The sequence below is a fragment of the Pituophis catenifer genome, unplaced genomic scaffold, assembly GCF_029215685.1.
Source record: "Pituophis catenifer annectens isolate HBS135680 unplaced genomic scaffold, rPitCat1.0.hap2 SCAF_2, whole genome shotgun sequence".
NCBI lineage: Eukaryota > Metazoa > Chordata > Lepidosauria > Squamata > Colubridae > Pituophis > Pituophis catenifer.
Window position 1 is genome coordinate 67,330,365 of NW_027256882.1, and position 20,439 is coordinate 67,350,803.

General features: G+C 38.4%; 1 protein-coding gene across 1 annotated transcript in view; it reads left to right on the top strand.

The window, feature by feature from the left end:
- GRIP2 (glutamate receptor interacting protein 2) overlaps nucleotides 1-20,439 on the top strand; it is a 276,423-nt gene that overhangs the window by 201,544 nt on the left and 54,440 nt on the right. Inside the window, exons 8-12 of the mRNA XM_070936883.1 lie at nucleotides 3,791-3,938; nucleotides 6,708-6,877; nucleotides 9,563-9,688; nucleotides 10,223-10,375; nucleotides 10,992-11,178. Coding sequence (XP_070792984.1) covers nucleotides 3,791-3,938; nucleotides 6,708-6,877; nucleotides 9,563-9,688; nucleotides 10,223-10,375; nucleotides 10,992-11,178 — 784 coding nt within the window. The remainder of the gene's footprint in view (nucleotides 1-3,790; nucleotides 3,939-6,707; nucleotides 6,878-9,562; nucleotides 9,689-10,222; nucleotides 10,376-10,991; nucleotides 11,179-20,439) is intronic.

Genomic DNA, 20,439 nt, shown 5'->3' on the forward strand with positions numbered 1-20,439 from the left:
GATGGACTTACCAAGACTCAGACGCTCTTCCCGGGTCGGAACCGAGCCACCGAGACGAGGAAACAGATCCACAGGCCAGGAAGAAGACCACCAGAACCAGCCACCCAAGGTCTGCGGTCCGGCCGGAGGCGCTGGGGGTGACCCCGCTCACTCGACAGCCGAACCAAGCCCGGTTCCGGAGAGGGAGCCCGGAGACGACAGAGCCCCGTCCATCCAGGTCGGAGACGGAGAACAAGTGAGACTGCGCAGGTCAGCTAGGGTGCCGAGGCGTCCTACGTACCTGCGCGACTACGTGACTTTTGTAAACGAGATTGACAGTTCAGACTAAGGGGGGAGGAGTGTTATGTCCATATAAGGGCATCCGCCCTGATTGGCTGCCAGCCATCGGGCGGGAGATTTGAATCCCTGTCTAGGGGCGGTGCGTCTGCCGGGAGCGAATATAAGGAGAGCTCCGGCAGCGCGCCAGCAGTCTTCTTTTACTTGTTACTATGTAAATAAAGTTTGTTACATGTATCGAGCTGGTCACGTCTTCTGTTCCTGCGCCTGATCTAACAAATATCACAAAATAGCAAATCATTGCAAAAAGGGAATGTTGGAATCCATGAATAGTTGTAACTAATGCATTTGCCTCTGCACAGAAGCTGAAAAAATAGTGGAACATCTACTGGTAGTTAGCTGCTGCAAGAAGTTCACACAGACTGATCACAAACAATGGCAAACAAAGTAGCAACAAAGGTGCATTGGAATATCTGCAAAATACCATTTGCCTGCAAGCAAAAATTAGTGAGACCACAAGTAATTGAAAATGTAGAAACTAAAGTATTTTGGAACTTTACAGTTCAGACTAATATCTGCCACTTAACACTCCAGAATTAACAGTTGTTGATAAGAAAGCAGGGGAAAAAAGTCTGGATAGTGGATGTGGCAGTACCTAGAGATAGCAGAATAAAAGAGAGAATTACAATGGAGAGAATTACAAAATACAAAGACCTGCAAATAGAAATGGAGCAACCTTTAACATCATCAAACAAGAACATTTCCCTATCTTGGATTCTTTGCAAGGGCTTGATAGGCAGGCAAAAATGCCAAGCTCAGTGTAAACATCTGGCTGACTTGCCACTATCAATGTTAACAGCAATTGTAATAGCAGTTACATGAGCCATGGTGGCGCAGTGGTTAGAATGCAGGCTACTTCTGCTGACTGCTGGCAGTTCAAATCTCACTGGCCCAAGGTTGATTCAGCCTTCCATCCTTACGAGGTCATGGTAAAATGAGGACCCAGCTTGTTGGGAGTAATATGCTGACTCTGTAGAAAGTGCTATAAAGCACTATGTAGCGCTTAGAGAGCACTATAAAGCACTATGTAGTGGTGTACAAGTCTAATGCTATTGCTAATCATAAACTCTATCTCTCTCTGAATGTTTCTTCTACCTTGTTGGAGATCAGATCGGTATTTGCTGTATGAAGAATGTTCCTTTTCTCTCTCTAAAAGCAGCTCCTTATCACTGAATATATTTGCTATATTGATGAAAGATACTGGACAACTAATAAATGCCAGGTCATTAATCTTTTAATTTTTAAGTGTATATTGCTTGGATATATTACAGCCTCAGGTGAGCAAGGTGTATAAGTCATAGTTTTAAAATGATCATTTTAACTTAAATACAAGTATCTGGATAGTCAAAAATAGAGGTTGACCATATAAAGATTAAACCGCAGAAATTAGCGCTATTTTCAGAGGTGAACAATTCTCCAGTGAGCATGGGAACATTATAGATTTATATTTATTGATTACCTTTTTGTAGCATGTATTGCAATGTAGTCAAAATAAGTGAAGACTTTGATTTTTAAAAACCAGATCCAGTTGTTCTAGAAATGTTGTCCTGCATATAGCATATGAGATGCTATATGCAGGACAAATGCATATCTATATGTAGATCTCATATGCTTTATGTCCTGCATAAAACATATGAGATCTACGTGGCAAAGAACCACATAGATCTCATTTACTGTAATGTAGTTAATTCCATTATTAATAGTCAGATGATTGAGTCTAGTTTATCATTTGGATGGGTAGGGTTTCTTAAATTGTAAACACTTCCATTCCTCTCTGTTATCTAATGGTAACAGAGGTTACCATTAACCTCTGTTAATTGTCCTAAAGGTTAATTGTCCTAAAATAGAGGTACATGTTTAAAACACAGTTAAATGTTTTGTCCACCAATTAAATCCACCGCATGCTCTTTGCAATTAATCCATATATCTAAGTAAGATAATTTTTGTTAATTCTGAACATCTAGTTGGTCTAGATTTAGATACATGTATACATTTTGTGAAAGTTTGGTGTGTTTTTCTCTCCAGATATTTAACAAAATTTAGTAAACTGTGTTTATATTTGCTTAAAGTCTGTCTAAATGGGATATGCTCCAGTCATAATTTAAATGTTTGGGATGTACTATTAGATCTTAAAAAACTGTGAGAAACATTTGTGTGTATGTGTAACATAGCTTACAGAATACAATCTCAATAGTACAAATTATGTTCTCACTTTCTCAGGTTCCTTTAAGATATGTGAAGTAGTGGGGATATATGCTTCAAGGTATAAGCATTTCTTGACAGGATCCAGTATTTAGTAAAGAATCCAGTATGGAGTACAGGTTTTACCAAACAAAGCTTTTTATTATTTTTCCTAAAGGCAAATAGTAAGCAATTTTAGTCAAGCTAAACATTTAGTTTTTAGAAAAGCAAAATACCAGATCATGTCAAGGGAGATGCCAAATAGGACATGTCATAATTATACACTGAAATGAAATTACCCAAATCTAGTTCACATGTCCTAGAAGAAATCAACTCTGACTGTCCTTTGGAAGGACAGATACTGAATATTTTGGCCACCAAATGAGAAGAAAGGACTCATTGACCCTGATATTGGAGAAAACTGAAAGCAAAAGGAGAAGGGGACAGCAGAGGGTGAGAAGTGAGATGGTTAGATAGTTTCATAGACACAGTAAGTATGAGTTTGGGTAGATTCAGGGAGACAGTGGAGGATGGGGGGAGGGGCTGGTGTACTGTGGTCCATGGGTTGCAAAGAGTTGGACAAGACTTAGTAACTGAACAACAAACCTTCACACACTGGGTGGACTTTGCCTTCTATTTGTATGTTCTATTTTAGCCCTTGAATAGACATAAATAACTTTGAATGCTTTGCATGGATATTAGGTAGGATACACTTTCTCCCGAGATGCCAGAATGTCTGCAAAAATGTCACAAAGCACCCCATTAGATACTCCTTATTAGAAAATGGTCCCTCACCAAGATGGGACAATAATCCTTCAGACATCAGATTTTGCAATGAAATAAAGTTCTGGTTTTGACCCTGGAGCTAATCCTTGGTCCTGTATAATGTGTACTGTTAATTATTAATTATAACAATTAAAAAAACAACCTAGTCCAGTTGCTGTCTTGGGCTGCCTATTATGGTCTGTCTATCATTTTGTTGATCATTGAGATCATTAAGCAGTAGCTGAGAAGGGACATTTGCAAACATAGAGATTTTAGAGGTTGATTTTACAAGCATGCTTGCTTTATAGTTTGTCCTGAATTTCTGAATTTTAATATATGTTACATATATGTTGTGTAGTATTATGTTCTACATAATATCCGGATTCCTATGTGACCATATATGCCCAGCATATCATAAATACTGCTGGTATTCCCACCTAACGCATTTGATGTTCCCATTGGGAAAAGCTAAGCAGAATTAATTCCAAATGTCTTTTTTGATTTATAGATATGGTAGCCACTGCGTCAGGCCCTTTGCTAGTGGAAATTGCAAAGGCTCCCGGCTCTGCCCTAGGAATCACATTATCAATGAACACCCATCGGAATAAACAGGTCATAATCATTGAAAAGATCAAGCCAGCTAGTGTGGGAGACAGGTAGGAGGCTGAACTGTGATTAAATGTTCTCCCAGATATGCTTGGTTTAATATTTATTACATTTAAAATGTTTTTCCTCTGGTGAGATCTGGGGAAGCTTGAGAAAAAACAGCACTGTATACGTGCTACACTGCACAAACTACATTCCTTACATAAGGGAAAAACTTTGTGTGTTTGATTTCTACCCTATCTTTATTTTTGGACGACTCAAAGTGATGTGTATAGTTAATGCTCCTGCCTCCTATTTTCCCCATAACAACAACCCTGTGAAGTAGGTTGGGCTGAGAGAGAGCAACTGGCCCAAAGTCTCCCAGCTGGCTTTCATGTCTGTATTGGTAAAAACCTCAGGATTATAATGCTGTGCTTTAAGGAACTGAATTTATCTTGGGCACATCTGAGGGAAGGCTATCCCTTCCATACCAAATATTTCAAACTATTTTCAAGAGTGGAAACCATCTTTATAAGTACTGTGAAACATCTAAAAGAAAAGAAAATCCCTGATAATATTATTGGAAATGAAGTATATCTGTTGTTCAATGTTAACTAAAGTTGGCTTATCAGAAATAAATTAACCCTGTTAAACTTGTAAAATGATGTTGAACTTTTTAATATGAACACTTACAAGATTAATTAGTTTTCCAAAATCATATCTATTGCATCGAAAGGTAACTGCATGCCTTTTATGGCAAGACATGTTACTGCAAAAAAAAAAAAAAAAAAAAAAACAATAAGAAATATAAAATCAATGAAACTGAAGGAATTAGATAAGTCAAGAAAAAAATGCTAAATCTTGTTTACATTTCATTGTTCCTCCTTTTCTAGTATTGCAAACCATTCTTGTTCTCGGCATGTTATGCAGGGCTCTATATATTGCTCTTTGTTCTTTAAACTATCATTTTTATTTTTCTCAGGATGTCATCTACTTCATCCAACCACAGGCATCCTTTGTTTTCCCCTTCCTTTTGACCTACTCATTATTTCATAAAAGTATTTTACAATTTAGATGGCATTCATTCTGTCTATATAACCAATCATGACATATTTATTTTGTATTTATCACTCCATTTGTACTCAAATTTGTACACTATTGCTGAGCACATTGTAAGCCGCCCTGAGTCTTCGGAGAAGGGCGGCATATAAATCAAATTAAAAAAAAAAATTCATTTCTCAACCTTCAATTTTTGATGTTATCTTTTGTTAAACATGCTTCATAAATGAATCTCTCTGTCCCCATTTGTTCTGTTTCTCCTGATAGCTCTTATTTTCATATAACAAATGGGTTAATGCATACTCCTATTTAAAGCCATTTGTGTTTTGTCTTTCAACAAGATTCTCTCTCTGCAACAAGCCTGCTATTCATTCATTTTCTACCAACATTTTCTACATTTTTCTATCCATTTTTCTTTTTGCTTCAATATCCTCCTGAAGCATCAGATCCAACTCTTTGCTTTTTTGTTGTTGTTGTAATTATTCGTATGCAATTTGCAGTTATTCACTCAGTTTTCCCTTTCAGGCAACTACTTTTATATTTGAAATGTTCAGATCCATATTCCTTACTGTATCATATGGTCTCTGACATTCACTGTAAGAGTTCTCATGTTCTCAGCCAACCATATGTCATTATCTGTACACAAATTTACATGCACCTATAGTAATCAACTAATACCTGAAATGTCACTATGAGCATTCATTATGCTATTATTATAAATACACTAAGGGGAATTGACACCTCCTTGCCTTTCTATTGTCATGCACAGTTTACATCCTTGTTTTATTTTGCCCTTATGCACAATTTATATTCTACACATGCTCTATTGCATTCAACAACCAATTAACATTCAATACAGGGTATTGCTATGAATATTAGTGTTATTATTACTACTATTATTTTTCAAAATTAATTGTACCCAGACAACACACTGCTCACGTAGATATTGAGTTTTTTATGTATTTTAAAGAAAAATGTATAATTAAAATACATAACATTCAATGTAGGATATCCCAATCACCCAAAATATTCCATAATTTTACATCATATTCCATATTTTATCACCAACAAATGAATAAACATCCTTTTTCACATTCATGCATTCCACAGTGACTTGCTGAAGAGCAAAACTTTGGTCCGTACAAGACCTGTTTGGCAATGCTGCACTGCTTTTCTGAAGTTGTATTCATTGTCATGTTTCAACTAGAATTTGGCTAAACACTTCAAGAAGCATCCTTAATAAACTGATTTTCCTGTAGTTTTATATCAGCTGTTGCTACTTTCCCCTTTGTCTAAGGAAATATATACTACAATCTTCCAAATGTCATACGCAAATATAGTCTTCACAAACAGGTTAAACTCTTTTATTAGAAATGATGGCAAATGGCAAAGAACAAAATGAAATCAGTACAAGCCCGGGGTAATTTTTTTTCCCCTTAGATTCTTATGATAAAGATACATTTCAGATTCTGTTTGACCATATGAAAATATTCTCTTTAGTTTTTAGGGAAGGGTTACCTGTAGTTCAGTTAACCTGACTGATGTTCTTTCATGATAAAACTTCTGTTCTTTCATGGTTTTTTCAACCAGGAAACTTCAAAGCTGGATTTCTGCCTTTTTAAAAAATAAGATTTCAGCTGAATCTGGGCAAAGAACATGGCAAAGAATATGTATGATGCAAAGTCATCAACTTTTGTGTGACTTTGATGGATTTTGAATTGCTCTACTTTTAACCACAGGTGACTGCAATATATGCCTGTGGTTGTGTGTTTCTCTGGCAGATGTGGGGCTCTGCATGTAGGTGATCATATCCTTTCCATTGACGGGACTAGCACAGAGCATTGCTCCTTGTTGGAGGCCACCCAGCTGTTAGCAGCCACATCAGAAACTGTTAAGCTAGAGATACTCCCTGCTCACTACAGTAGACTTCCCCTCAAGCCTCTGGATACAGGTATGTGCCATGAATGAGCATAACATATGAAATACATCTGTTTCTTTGGGGCGTGTGTATTTCTGGGGGGAAATACCCATCACCATCCTGATTACACAGAAATGTGAGATTAGGTACAGTTTTGGGGGAGGGGGAACAAAAAACAAAACTAAGACCATCTGGGAGGAGACAGGAACCTGACCTTTTATTGATTCTTGTGGATTGGTGTGATTAATTTTCTACTTGGGGAAATTAGTGTCTTCTAGAGTCAAGCAACCATCACTGAGACAAAATAATAGCAATGAACAGAGGATTTATAATACTTCAGCGATGGGCTGAGTGATGTTATGAAAGCACTGTAAATCACTAGAGAAGGAATAGCCAATGCCATTCCTGTCATGGGCCAAGCTGATGAATAAATCAAATTCTAGTTATCATTTTAATTATTCAATTTTGTACAAAAAAATAAAAAATGGTTCGGGTAAAAAGTGCCTCAAATAAACACTGAGGTGAAGATGAGACTTTTCATGTATTTGTTACAAGGTATATGTCCAGCTTCTAAAAAGAACGTATGTTATTGGTTTCATAGTTGTATGCCTATTCACATGCACATTTATGTGAATGTAATTAATTGATGAACACTAATATGATTAATATATCAAGATTTGTGATTTTCTTAATTGTGTCCCTATCCTCAGTCGTAGTCTATTGGCTGCATTTGAAAAGGTCTTGGGATCAAGATGCAAACTTCTCGTTTGTATTTGTTTGTTTAGCTTCTATGCCACTTCAGCCATTAAAACTCTAAAATAGCCTATGGCAATATATAAATAGTGTCAACACACTAGTCATAAAAACAATCATCATTCAGCATCAATGCATAAAACAATGACTATAACAATTCATAATCCTCTAAACGTAATTAAACACAGATTTACATTCTGTAATCCATCAGAATGTCTTCCTCTCAAGTACCTCCTAAATAACAAGGTTTTTTTTAAATGAGCTAGTAAACCAAGCTTGTCAGCATTTTTAACATTCTAACCTTCGAATGTATAGAGGAAAGAGTGGTTTTCTAGGTGCTTGTATTACAATGATCCATAACGCTTCACGAAAAAAACTTTTTGCAAAGCAAATTTGGAGGGAAATTTTCAAGTAATTCTTTTTTAAACGAACTTTCTCATTCCTTTTATTTTTTAACACTACACATTCTTTCTGAAGTAGTGAAATACTTCATGAGATTAGTTTAGAGGGAATGTTTGCAGACTTTTGGAAGATGATTTTGTACAAGTTGTTCTGCATACAACCAGGAAATGTGACTAGGTTCTCTAGCAGATGTTTCAGCCTGGGTTGTATTTTTCAGTCTTGTTTTACAACTGGTGCTTGCAAAGGCTGTGTCTCTTCTAGTCATGAGTTTAACTCCAGCTCTTTAAATTTTGCACACTCTAATAACCATCCTTCATGGATGAGATACTCTCTATAAATTGATTGTTCAGGTACAGTTTGTGGAGTACCAATATTGTGAAGGACTAGCTCTCTGACAAGGGACACTGCTATGACAAGTAGTTTATACTACACTCCTTTGACCTAAAAAAGTAATTCCTACAGGTAATATCAGGAGCTTCTGTTCCCACTTTTATAGACTATCCATTGTACTTATTAAACCTCTTGGGGCAATGAGAGTAAGCTCTTTGCAACTGGATTTGCTACTGTCCAATTTCTAGATTTATCATGAAGTATTACGAGCTATGTTCACTGTTTGATCTGCAATAAGAAACAAAAAAGAGAAATATGTGCTCTTTAATTCAGCGGTGCTTACCCTGACTTTATGTAAGCAACAGAAGAGAAATGTGCCTTAAACTATCAAGAGGAAACTTTATTGCAAGTTCACAAAAGAGAAATATATTTCCACAAAGGTGCTATTGAACTCGCCCTTTCACTATCATTATTCCCTGATCCTGTGGTTTTGAAAGTGCAGGAAAAATGAGTCCTGTCAGATTGAAAGTGGAAGACAAATAAGCTATATGAGCCAGTGTGCAAATATCTCAGTATACTTGATGAAGAATTTTTCTCCAAACCACATCAAGCCAAGCAAAAAAATTACTCAGATATTTTAAGGATTTTCTTTCCCATTTGTATTCATTGTCCATGGGTTGATGCCATCTGTCCCACTTAGTTTAGTTAGCAAAGAAAGATCCTTGTTTACCAAGGGTATACTTTACTGAAAGCTAAAGTGGTTACAAAAATAGTGAAACAAAATCTGCCAGTTTGGCATGCAAAAGATACAATTAACTTTCCCTTTCACCCTGGCCATCCCCTTGTTACTGGTCAATGTCCACTTAGCTGTCTCCATGTTGTTTGGAGAATGAACCCTCTGTTCACACCTTCTCCATCTCCACATTCTTTTGGTTGACCTTGGACTGAATTGGTGCATTCCACTTTTTGGGCCAGCCGGCACGGCTTGGTTTCCAAACTCCTCCCTTGTCTTCCCACATTTCGATCTTCTCCCTCCTCCCATTGCTAATGTCCAACTGGCAGGTTGCAATGTGAAGCTAGCAGAATGGCAGCCATGATAGGTAATGATTGGTTTTTATGTGTGCAAATGGGTTTTAAAAATACTGTTAGTGGTGAGCCAACCAATTGGTTTCAGTTGCCTGTGATTTTTGACATTCTCTTTTTGTTACCTTATCTGTCTATTGTTGGCAAAAGTCAAAGTGCAGAAGAGCGAACACCACCACTGCTGGGATCCTTGTGTCAGCTACTGCCACACCCACCATCCAGGACATTGCAAGACACCTACTTGGAATCAGACAACCAGCCAGGACTATTGTAAATGTAATGTAGCCTATGTTTCTACTTTCTTGATCTGGGGAGTCACAGTCTGAATTTCCAGCAAACAGTTCTGTCTGAGATATACTCAATCTGTCCAGTGCATTATTTCTTCTGGACCAGCTTTGTCCTTTCCTATTGCCAAGCCTTCTCTCTCTTTTTCTTCTGAAGACTCACTCACTCAAAGTCTTCTGGAAAAAGTGCATATAGTTTTTCTTTACCATTCTCAGTATTCCTTGCAAATCTCTTTCTTGTTCTGTCCTTTCTATTTTGGCAAATTTAAATATTTTTGTGGGTCAGCAAAGATGCTAAAATCAAGGCTGGAAGATTATTAATTTAGTAATATTTAGTAAGATACTAAAGTAAGAGTAAGAATGGGAAAAGAAATATTTACTCATCTTGATAAATATGTTAGTAAAACTGGGACACAAAATGACATATTTTCTTTCTTGACTAATAATTAAGAATGGGATTCAATTGATATGAACAAGTAGGAGTTCAGATCAAATACTCAGATGGCTTCTTTTGTCTTTTATCTAGCTCTTGTAGCTTCCAACTTTGCATCTCCCACCATGAACACATCAGGGTTGGCCTACCAGAATTCCAATACTCTACCTCGAAGCAATCATCCCATGAGCCCACGGGCCACATTGATGAGGAGAAGACAGAGGAAGAAGGAGCACAAAAGTTCATGTAAGGATCACGGGCTCTTGCAGGATTATTCAGGCTCGTCTTCAAAAGTCTTCCCCTTTTTTGAAGAATTAAAGGGAAAGGACAATATGTCCATTTTATCACAATCATGGTGATATGTTCTAGTTAGTTCCCTTTAAATTTTCCTCCAAACTCAGAAACTCTTGCAAGATCCAATCTGGGTCAGTCATCAGGACCAGAGGTTTTGTCTTCTGAGCTTCTGGACTTGTGCTGGAGCCCATCTTCAGCACAAGTCCAAAAGCTCAGAAGATAAAACGTCTGGTCCTGGTGTCCGACCCAGCTTGGATTCTGCAACATTATCCTGGAACACGTATATTCGCCTTCATTCACCAGAACTCTTCCTTCTCATCTAGACTTTTTTGTCGTACTTTCCTCTAGCTACATATGAAGAGAGGTAGAGGAGCGATGGTGCAGGCGGACGCGTATCTCCTTATCTGAGGGGCAGCCCTTCTCTCCAAAGAGCTTTGTTAAGATTGATGGCAGTTTGCTTGAGCAGTCTGTCTCCCTCATAAAATGGTTTCTAAGTTTCTCTTTGGAAAATGAAGTGTCCAGTGTTTCCTTAAAGTGCTAACTTGGTTGTGTCCCTCTCTTGTTTCAGTATCATTAGCTTCCAGCACTGTGGGTCCTGGTGGGCAGATTGTTCATACAGAAACAACAGAGGTGATTTTAAGAGGAGACCCCTTGAACGGCTTTGGACTGCAGCTCCAGGGTGGGATCTTTGCTACCGAAACCCTCTCTTCGCCGCCTCTCATCCGTTTCATTGAGCCAGACAGCCCAGCAGAAAGGTTAGAGACCTCTTGGGTTTCAGATGAGGAGGGTAGTGCTGCCACGTGTTAACAGGGATGTCCCCTCCTTCCCTATAGAGATCACTAGACAACCCATGACCCATTGGGCCATCCTTCTTTCAACATATAACATTCTCGCCTGGACTACTGTAATGCTCTCTACATGGGACTCCCCTTGAGGAGCACCCGGAGGCTCCAACTGGTGCAGATTGCAGCCGCGTGGGGGATTATGGGAGCGATGGGGCACTCCCATGTGACACCTCTCCTGCGCGAGCTGCATTGGCTCCCGGTGATCTTCTGGGTGCACTTCAAGGTGTTGGTTACCACCTTTAAAGCGCTCCATGGCTTAGGGCCTGGGTACTTACGGGACCGCCTTCTGCCACCGATAGCCTCCCACAGGCCAGTACGCTCCCACAGAGAGGGACTCCTCAGGGTGCCGTCGGCCAGGCAATGTTGGCTGGCGACCCCCAGGGGCAGGGCCTTCTCTGTGGCAGCAACTGTCCTTTGGAACAACCTGCCCCCGGAGATATGTAGGATCCCAGATCTCCGTGCTTTTCACCATGCCCTTAAAACTTTTTTATTTCATCAAGCTGGGCTGGCTTGACGACCCCCCCCCCCTTAGATATTTTTAGATATTTTAAATTATAAATTGATTTTAGTTGGGGTGTTTTAAATTTTATATCGGGCCAAAACTTGTTTAATTCTTTTAAAATTAATCTTAAATTTTGTATGTGAATGTTTTTATTCTTGGCTGTTCACCGCCCTGAATCCAGTAGGAAAAGGGCGGTCTAAAAAATCTAATAAAATAATTAATTAAATAAATAAATAAAATAGGCTGGTGCTGTTTCCCCTCCCACTATGACCCTCAGCAGAGTCCCAGCGGTTGACCCATGGAACTGCCTACTACTTTGCTCAGTATGGGAGAAACAAAGGGAACTGCAGACCACAAGGAAAACTCCACTGATAGTATTCCTCCCCTAACATATTTCCCTAGGTCCCTTCTATCCAAAGTGCCCTCCAACCAGCCCTATGCAGCAGGAATCTAAGTTCCCTCACCATCCACTGCCATTAAAACATTTCAAATTTTGGCTTGACTTCCAAAGCAACCAAACTCCATTTGCCCATCAGGCCTTGCTGCCAGTTGATCGGGCACAAGGTCAAAAGGGAGGTAGGAATCAGGGCAGGTATACACTCTTCCCATCTTCCCTTGCCCCATGCAAACTGTGGGTTTCTAAGAAAAGTAATATGGCACTGAGGCCACCACAGCTTTGCAAATTTCAATCCCCTAGGAATAATGGATCCTGGATTTTGGATGCATTCTATAAGGTACCTTATTTGAGGTATCTTGGTTCAAAAATTGCTTGTCCTATAATACACCACTTTGCCTAATTAAAGGTTACAAACAAACAGACATGTAAGTTTTAGTACTATATACTTTCCTCTGAATTCTAACTGGCAATTACTTGGAGTTTCTGTCATCTACCAGGTATAAAAGAATTAACAAAATAGCCAATTCTGTTCTATTTCGTTTTATTCCATCAAGCCGGCCTGGCCTAAATCTTTCCCCTTTAAAATGTAAATTTTAATTTGTTTTTAAAATTATTGGGTGTTTTTAATTTGTCTCGGCCAAATTGTTTAATTCGGTTTTATTCTGTTTTTAAATTTTGTATTTATGTGTTTTATTCTGTGGCTGTTCACCGCCCTGAGTCCTTCGGGAGTAGGGCGGTATACAAATCCAATAAATGAAATGAAATGTACATTGCAGTGTTTTCAGCATTTGCTGAAAGGAGCAATTCAATCTGGATTTTGTGGTATTGTAGTAACATTCAGAATTAAACAGTCAAAGGCAGCCTACCATGAAATCACAAATCATTAAAATTGCACCATAATTATCCTGACAGCTTGATTAACTCAAAGAGCACTCTGTTCTGTGATCTAAATTTGACCACTTTGCTACAGCATCAGAAATAATAGATCATTCTGATATTGCATTCATAGCCTGAAGGACAGCAGTAGGTTTGCTTCTTCTGTAACACGGATTCCTTTGTGTTTGTACATATGTACAAGTAGATCTCGACTTACGACCAGTCACTTAGCAAACGTTCAATGTTATGACAGTCCTCTTTGGGGATACTTAACAGTCTGGTACTGAAGTTCTAACAACTGCCTCCCCCAATGGTCACATGACCACATCTCAGACGCTCAGAAACCAGCCCTCATTTATGGACGTTTGTAGCCTCTCATAGTCATAAGACCACATTTCACTGATTTTTGTTTTTGCCAAAAACTGAAAGTAAATGCCAGTTGTTGACAAAACCGACCCATAGCCAACCATTGGTTTGCTTAACAACTGTGGTGTTCATTTAATGACCACCCCAAAAAGGGTCATAAAATCAGGTCAGTCATGTGGCTATTTGATTTACAATTGTCACTACTTACAGCCATGATGGGGAGGCTCCATCCATAAGTCAAGGACTACTTGTAATAAGTAAGGACAGGTATTTGCTGTTGGGTGCAGTTCCATCAAGTGAAAAGAGAAGATTTGTTTTGTAATTATAACGCTAATACATCCATGGTGAAAAATTGAATCAGAGCAAATAAATCTAGATTGGAGAATCTCAGAAGAAAAATAGTTCATGCTATGATAACATAATTTGGTATCATAAAACTTTTGTGTGCCTTCAGACAAATTGTAAGAATAAGGAAAGCTTTCTATGCTTTCCAATGTGATGTGTATTTATGTTACATATTTTGTACTCGTCTTCATTTTTTCCCAAGCAGCTGTTTTAGGAGCAGATATGATTGTAAAAATATATAATATCTGGAAGGGTTGTAATCTGAAGTACAGATTCAGATTGTGTTGTGTCTCACTCAGTGGTGATATCCAATTTTTTTTACTACTGGTTCTGTGAGCCTGGCTTGGTGGGTGTGGCAGAGGAAGGATACTGCAAAATCTCCATCCCCACCCAATTCCAGGGGAAGGATACTGCAAAATCCCCATTCCCTCCCCACTCCTGGGAGAAGGATATTGCAAAATCTCCATTCCTACCCCACTCTGGGGCCAGCCAGAGGTGGTATTTGCCAGTTCTCTGAACTGCTCAAAATTTCCACTACTGGTTCTCCAGAACCTGTCAGAACCTGCTGGATTTCACCCCTGGTCTCACATGTATTTGGTGAAGTTGAATTTGGTCTAGTATTTTTTATTGTCCCTTTCTTTCAGGACATTGTTAGACTAGGCAATTTGACAGACATCATAGTTGCAAAGTTAGCAGTTTGTGTATGTCTATGAGTGTGTGTGTTTGTGTACAATTAGATGTGTTGTCCCAAGAGGCATGGTATTTACTCAGTTGATGTTATGCTTCTTCCAAAACATTGGCAAAAGAGCATACCATGAGCATACCAAATTGAATAAGTAACACAAGTTTTATGATGTTTTATGAAGTTTTATGAAGTTTTTTAGTTGGAAGCTTAACAAAAAGAGATCCAGCCTAGAATTAAGGACAACTTTCCTATCAGTGAGAACAATTAAATAGTGGAACAGCTTGCCTCCAAAAGTTGTGGGTGCTCCATCACTGGAAGTTTTAGACTTCCATCACTGGAAGAAGAGATTGGACAGCTATTTGTCCAGAACAGTAGAGGGTGTCCTATTTGAACAGAGGGTTGGACTAGAAGAACTCCATTCCCTTCTAACTCTGTTATTATGTATTCATGGTTGCCCATCCTACAGAAATGTTCCTTTGCTAGTTTTGCAATCCTCTATTTTTAAGAATTTGACAATAGGATATAAACTGCACTAGATATGTTTGAATTCTGCTAACTACAGTGGTACCCAAGAGTGGTTCAGTGGTACACAGACTTCCATGCTATCTAAGTGCAACTATCTTACTCTGAATTCTGCCTTGCTTATCGGGTTGAACATTTATTTGCTTCCATAAAATTTAAGCTGCAGTTTCTTCCAGTCAACAAAAAAATTGATATTTAATTTTCAGTGTATTCCATAAATCTTGAAAATTTATATCTTGAGGCTACACATGTGATCAGACATTTATGATAATCCTCTTAGGACCCAATAAATCTTTGTTTATCTAATTAAGCTGGTTAAGTGCAGAAAATGTGTTTCATAGTAGATTGTGTTCTGTTTGATAAGTTACAATTGGGGCAAGACTCATTTCTACCACCCAAATCTTGTAGTGATTGAAGATGAACTGTTATGATTTATTCTCAATGACCATGAAATAATTAACTCAGAGGAGTCCAGGAAGTGGGGTTTATATCTATGGAGGCTAAAGAATTGTTGCTTTTAGAATTTGGAAACAAGGTCAGAATTGTGAGAGATCCTCATAAATTACTTTTCCCAAACCAGACTCTTCCTCCCTTCTCTTCAATTTATATTATCCACAGTTGTCTCCAGGGTATGGTCAAAAAAAGTTAAGTGGGCATCCACAACAGTATGCTCAAAGTTATGCCTATTTTTATAGGGAGAGGTTCAACTGAACCTTTGTGGCTACCATCTTGACTGTTTTGACCACACCTTGCAGATATCTCAGCTGTGGTCACATTTTTTTCCACAAACAGAAGTATTTAAATGAGGCCATATACAACTGAGACCTCATTAAATGAAAGTAATGAAACAGAGGTTGAATGGCTTCTACCTGGGATGTTGGAGTTGCATGATATATGATGACTTTGCATAAAGTGCAGGATTGTCTTAGTTGATTTCCAGGATTCTTTACAACTCCAAAATTCAATAAATTCTGCCTTGGTTTACATTACAAAATAGTATTCCTATTGCTTCTACTTTTATGCTGGCTTCAATTATTATTGTTGCCTTATTATGGGGGTATGTTCATTATGTGGATTTATTCTATTTAATATTTGATGGCATTGTTTGCCCTGTTGAATATTCTATTTACTGAAAGGCAGATAGATACACTGAAAAACAATGTATATACAATTTCAGATAAAAAATGTCTAGATTATACACTGCACATACAGACTTTTTGATCCAGTTAAAAATGATTCAAACAAGGTAGAGAAGCAAATTCACGTTGCACACAGAGACAGAAGCCAAAAAAAAAATGCAAATGAAACTCTTTCCCTCTTCAGATTTTCTTCTATGAATTTTAATTATGTGTTCTTCAGATATGATAAAGCTTTTTGTTAAGTGGTTTACATTTCTTACTCAAGGGTGTACAATACACCTGTATTTTGCTAGCTATCATAGTATGACATATTGGCTAAATTGTGGCTTTAGTGCTATAGACACATTTGGCTACTAAAATTACCATTAGACTAGAAGACCTCTAAGATCCCTTCCAGTCATATGCTACTATGATTCTGTGACATTTTCCAATGTTTGCTTTTTTTTCTTTTTCTTTTTTCTTTTTTGCTTTCATTCCCTGTTACTTCACAAATGAAACTGGGCTATGATCTTCAGTTCAGCAAAAATTACAGTTTTCCCTCTAGAAACAAATCAGTTGACCCAATTTTATGTGAATACTTGGAAAGCTTGTTCTACAAGTTATTACTTACATGTGATGGATGAGTGTGAGAACAGCTAACTTTGTAAGACTCAGCAGTTATGGAAAAAATGCCAACTCCTTTCCTTCTTTACTTTTTACACTGGATAAGTAAGAGAAATACCTGAAGGTAGAGTCACACCTTCAAATTCTTCTTAGCTAAATCAAAATAAGAACACTTTTATTACTACTGCTGCTGATCACAAGGTTAAGGATGTGTGGAATTTTGCAAGGATGATCGTGATGCATTGTATGCTTTCCATCTTCCACTAATAGCACAACTGCTCTATCTTGAAACCTTTGATCAAGCAGTCACTCCTTATTAGAATAAAGACCAAATGCTCTTTGCTTAAATTCAGCTGCAGATGCCATCTGGCCATGACAAAGTGCTCAAATTTTCTCAGGCATTGAAGAATAATGCTGTAGGAAACAGGCTTCTGTCTGTCATTTAACTGTGAGGACACCCAAATCACACCATTGAGATTCAACTATGTCTTTTAAATCAACACCCTTCATCCCTGATTAGCACTAAATTTCTCTTAGAGTCAGATACAGATTTTCCTGACCAGTCCTCATGAACATATATGTCATATGCTATGCAAACAGGGGTGGGCTTCAAAAATTTTAGCAAGGGGTTCTCTGCCCGGTTGCTGGGTGGGTGTGGCCATGATGGGTGTGGCCTAGTCGGCCTCCTGCATCACAGCGGGGAGGGTGTTTTTGCCCTCCCTGGGCTCCAGAGGCTTTCCTCGAGCCTCCAGGAAGGCAAAAATGGCTTCCTCAGGCTCCGGAGGCCCTCTGGAGGCTGGAAACAGGCCTGTTTCCGGCCTTCCTGAACTTCTGGTAGGCCTGTTTTTTGCCCTCCCCGAGCCTCTGCACGCACCCTGCACTTAACTGCATTCAATACGGGCTGCGTGGGGACTCCTGAGAGGGATGGGGCAGGGTGGATGGGGTGAGCCCAGGAGTGGGATTTGGGGGTTCTCCAAACTGCACAGAATCTTAGCTAGAGGTTCTCCCAAACCCTACAAACCCCAGCAGCCCACCCCTATATGCGAGGCTATCCAGGAGTCTTCATATTTTTATTGTTGTTGAATATCAAGAGTGCAGCAGTCTCTTATTGTACCCCAGTGAATTCTAAAAGTACTTAGTACGGGGTATGATATAATCTTTCTAGTATTCTAGCCTCAACCTCAGGAGAACTAGCATTCATCTGTATTTCTATTCTAAGTGGCTCCAAGTGCCTCCAAAGCACTGAACAACACAGATGAGGCCATGGAATTGGGAAGGAGGGAATAAGAATTCATCCAGGCAATCACATAATTCTTCTAAAGAAGTTGGAGCAGCTCCAGAGTTTGCAAACAGGAAAACAGTCCCCTACCTCTGCATTTGGGGACATAGCTATAGCAATCTTGATCAGTGGTAGGCAGGCAAGTAAATTTGTGGCTCACTGTTAGCCTGTCCTGCCTTCTTAGCTAGCAACCAATCTCGAGCAACTAATGTATGTGTAGCATGTAACATATTATGTAGTATGTGTTTTGTTTTATTTTAAACACAAAACATACACACACACACACACACACACACACACACACACACACACATATATATATATATATATATATATATATATATATATATATATATATATATATATATATATATATGTTTTTCTTCTAGCCAGGTTTTCCCTACGTAGCCAAGGTTTTTTTGTAGCTCCAGCTCAGTAGAATCTCATCTACTCGGTTCTGGGCTTTTTTCTTTTCTAACACCTAGCAAGCTCTCACTGCTAGGTGGGAGACCTAAATAGATCCATTTCTAGCTCGTTAGCTTTCATCAGTAGGCCACACCCATCTCCTCCCTGTAAAGGCATAGTATCAATTTTCTTGCTTCTTCGTAGGGTCTATGTGTGTTTTTCTTCTAGCCAGGTTTTCCCTACGTAGCCAAGGTTTTTTTGTAGCTCCAGCTCAGTAGAATCTCATCTACTCGGTTCTGGGCTTTTTTCTTTTCTAACACCTAGCAAGCTCTCACTGCTAGGTGGGAGACCTAAATAGATCCATTTCTAGCTCGTTAGCTTTCATCAGTAGGCCACACCCATCTCCTCCCTGTAAAGGCATAGTATCAATTTTCTTGCTTCTTCGTAGGGTCTATGTGTGTTTTTCTTCTAGCCAGGTTTTCCCTACGTAGCCAAGGTTTTTTTGTAGCTCCAGCTCAGTAGAATCTCATCTACTCGGTTCTGGGCTTTTTTCTTTTCTAACACCTAGCAAGCTCTCACTGCTAGGTGAGAGCTTGCTAGGTGTTAGAAAAGAAAAAAGCCCAGAACCGAGTAGATGAGATTCTACTGAGCTGGAGCTACAAAAAAACCTTGGCTACGTAGGGAAAACCTGGCTAGAAGAAAAACACACATAGACCCTACGAAGAAGTAAGAAAATTGATACTATGCCTTTACAGGGAGGAGATGGGTGTGGCCTACTGATGAAAGCTAACGAGCTAGAAATGGATCTATTTAGGTCTCCCACCTAGCAGTGAGAGCTTGCTAGGTGTTAGAAAAGAAAAAAAGCCCAGAACCGAGTAGATGAGATTCTACTGAGCTGGAGCTACAAAAAAACCTTGGCTACGTAGGGAAAACCTGGTTAGAAGAAAAACACACATAGACCCTACGAAGAAGTAAGAAAATTGATATATATATATATATATATATATATATATATATATATATATATATATATATACACACTTTCTTTTTACAGCTATTTCATGGTGGTCATTTTCTAATATTTACATTTTCCCTGATTCCCTTTTTACTATTTCATTTTCTTCTTGTCCCTTTCTCTTTTAATTACATTATACTTCTTAACAGTCATAATTGTTTTATACATTCTATACATTATCATATTCATTCTTTCCATTTTCAAATTCACCCCTATTTTTATTATCCATTATTTCTAGTCTCTAGCCACTTATATATGTAGTATGTATTTTAAATGGAATAGAAAAGAAAGAGGGAGAAGGCAAATACCTGCTATTTAAAAATTAAAAAATCAAAAATTGGTGATACATTTTTAATGGTTCTAGATTATTTTGTTAATGGAAAATTGGCTGTCATGGTTCCGACTAACAAATCCAAGCAAATCAGAACTCTGAGACTGGAATCTCCCTCAAAGGAAGATTCTTTATTGGATACATCATATCATGATCAATTGTAAAACCAACCCCAAATATTTCCCGTGGTTTCAGTATAATTAAAATAAGAAATAACTCCCTCCCCAATTGTCACAAGTCACGTTGGCCAATTAGGTTAATTGGCAGGTTCTCCAGGCACTCCCCCCTGACTTTAACTGTCACCTGTGGAGATGACCTTGGTTCTCATGAGAAAGCTCTGTGTTGTGTCTAGCAAAGCATTCCATCCTCTTTTCTTCCCTCCCACACTGTGTGGCAACTGAGGAACAGGAAAATGGCCCCTGCCAGGTTCGTTTTGAAGTTGACAGTGATTTTATTCATATTCATTCTTCTGAAAATCTATGTGAATCTCCAAGATATTCTATTATTATTATTATTATTATTATTATTATTATTATTATTATTATTATTATTATTTAGAAAAAAAGTAAATGCAGCATCATAATTATATGTGATATCTTGCATCAGTGTCTTTATTAAAGGAACAACTGGCTATAATTTCATTTCACAAAATTTTATAAAGCTGGAGGATTTGAGCCTTAAATATCCTATTAGCTCTTTTCAATCT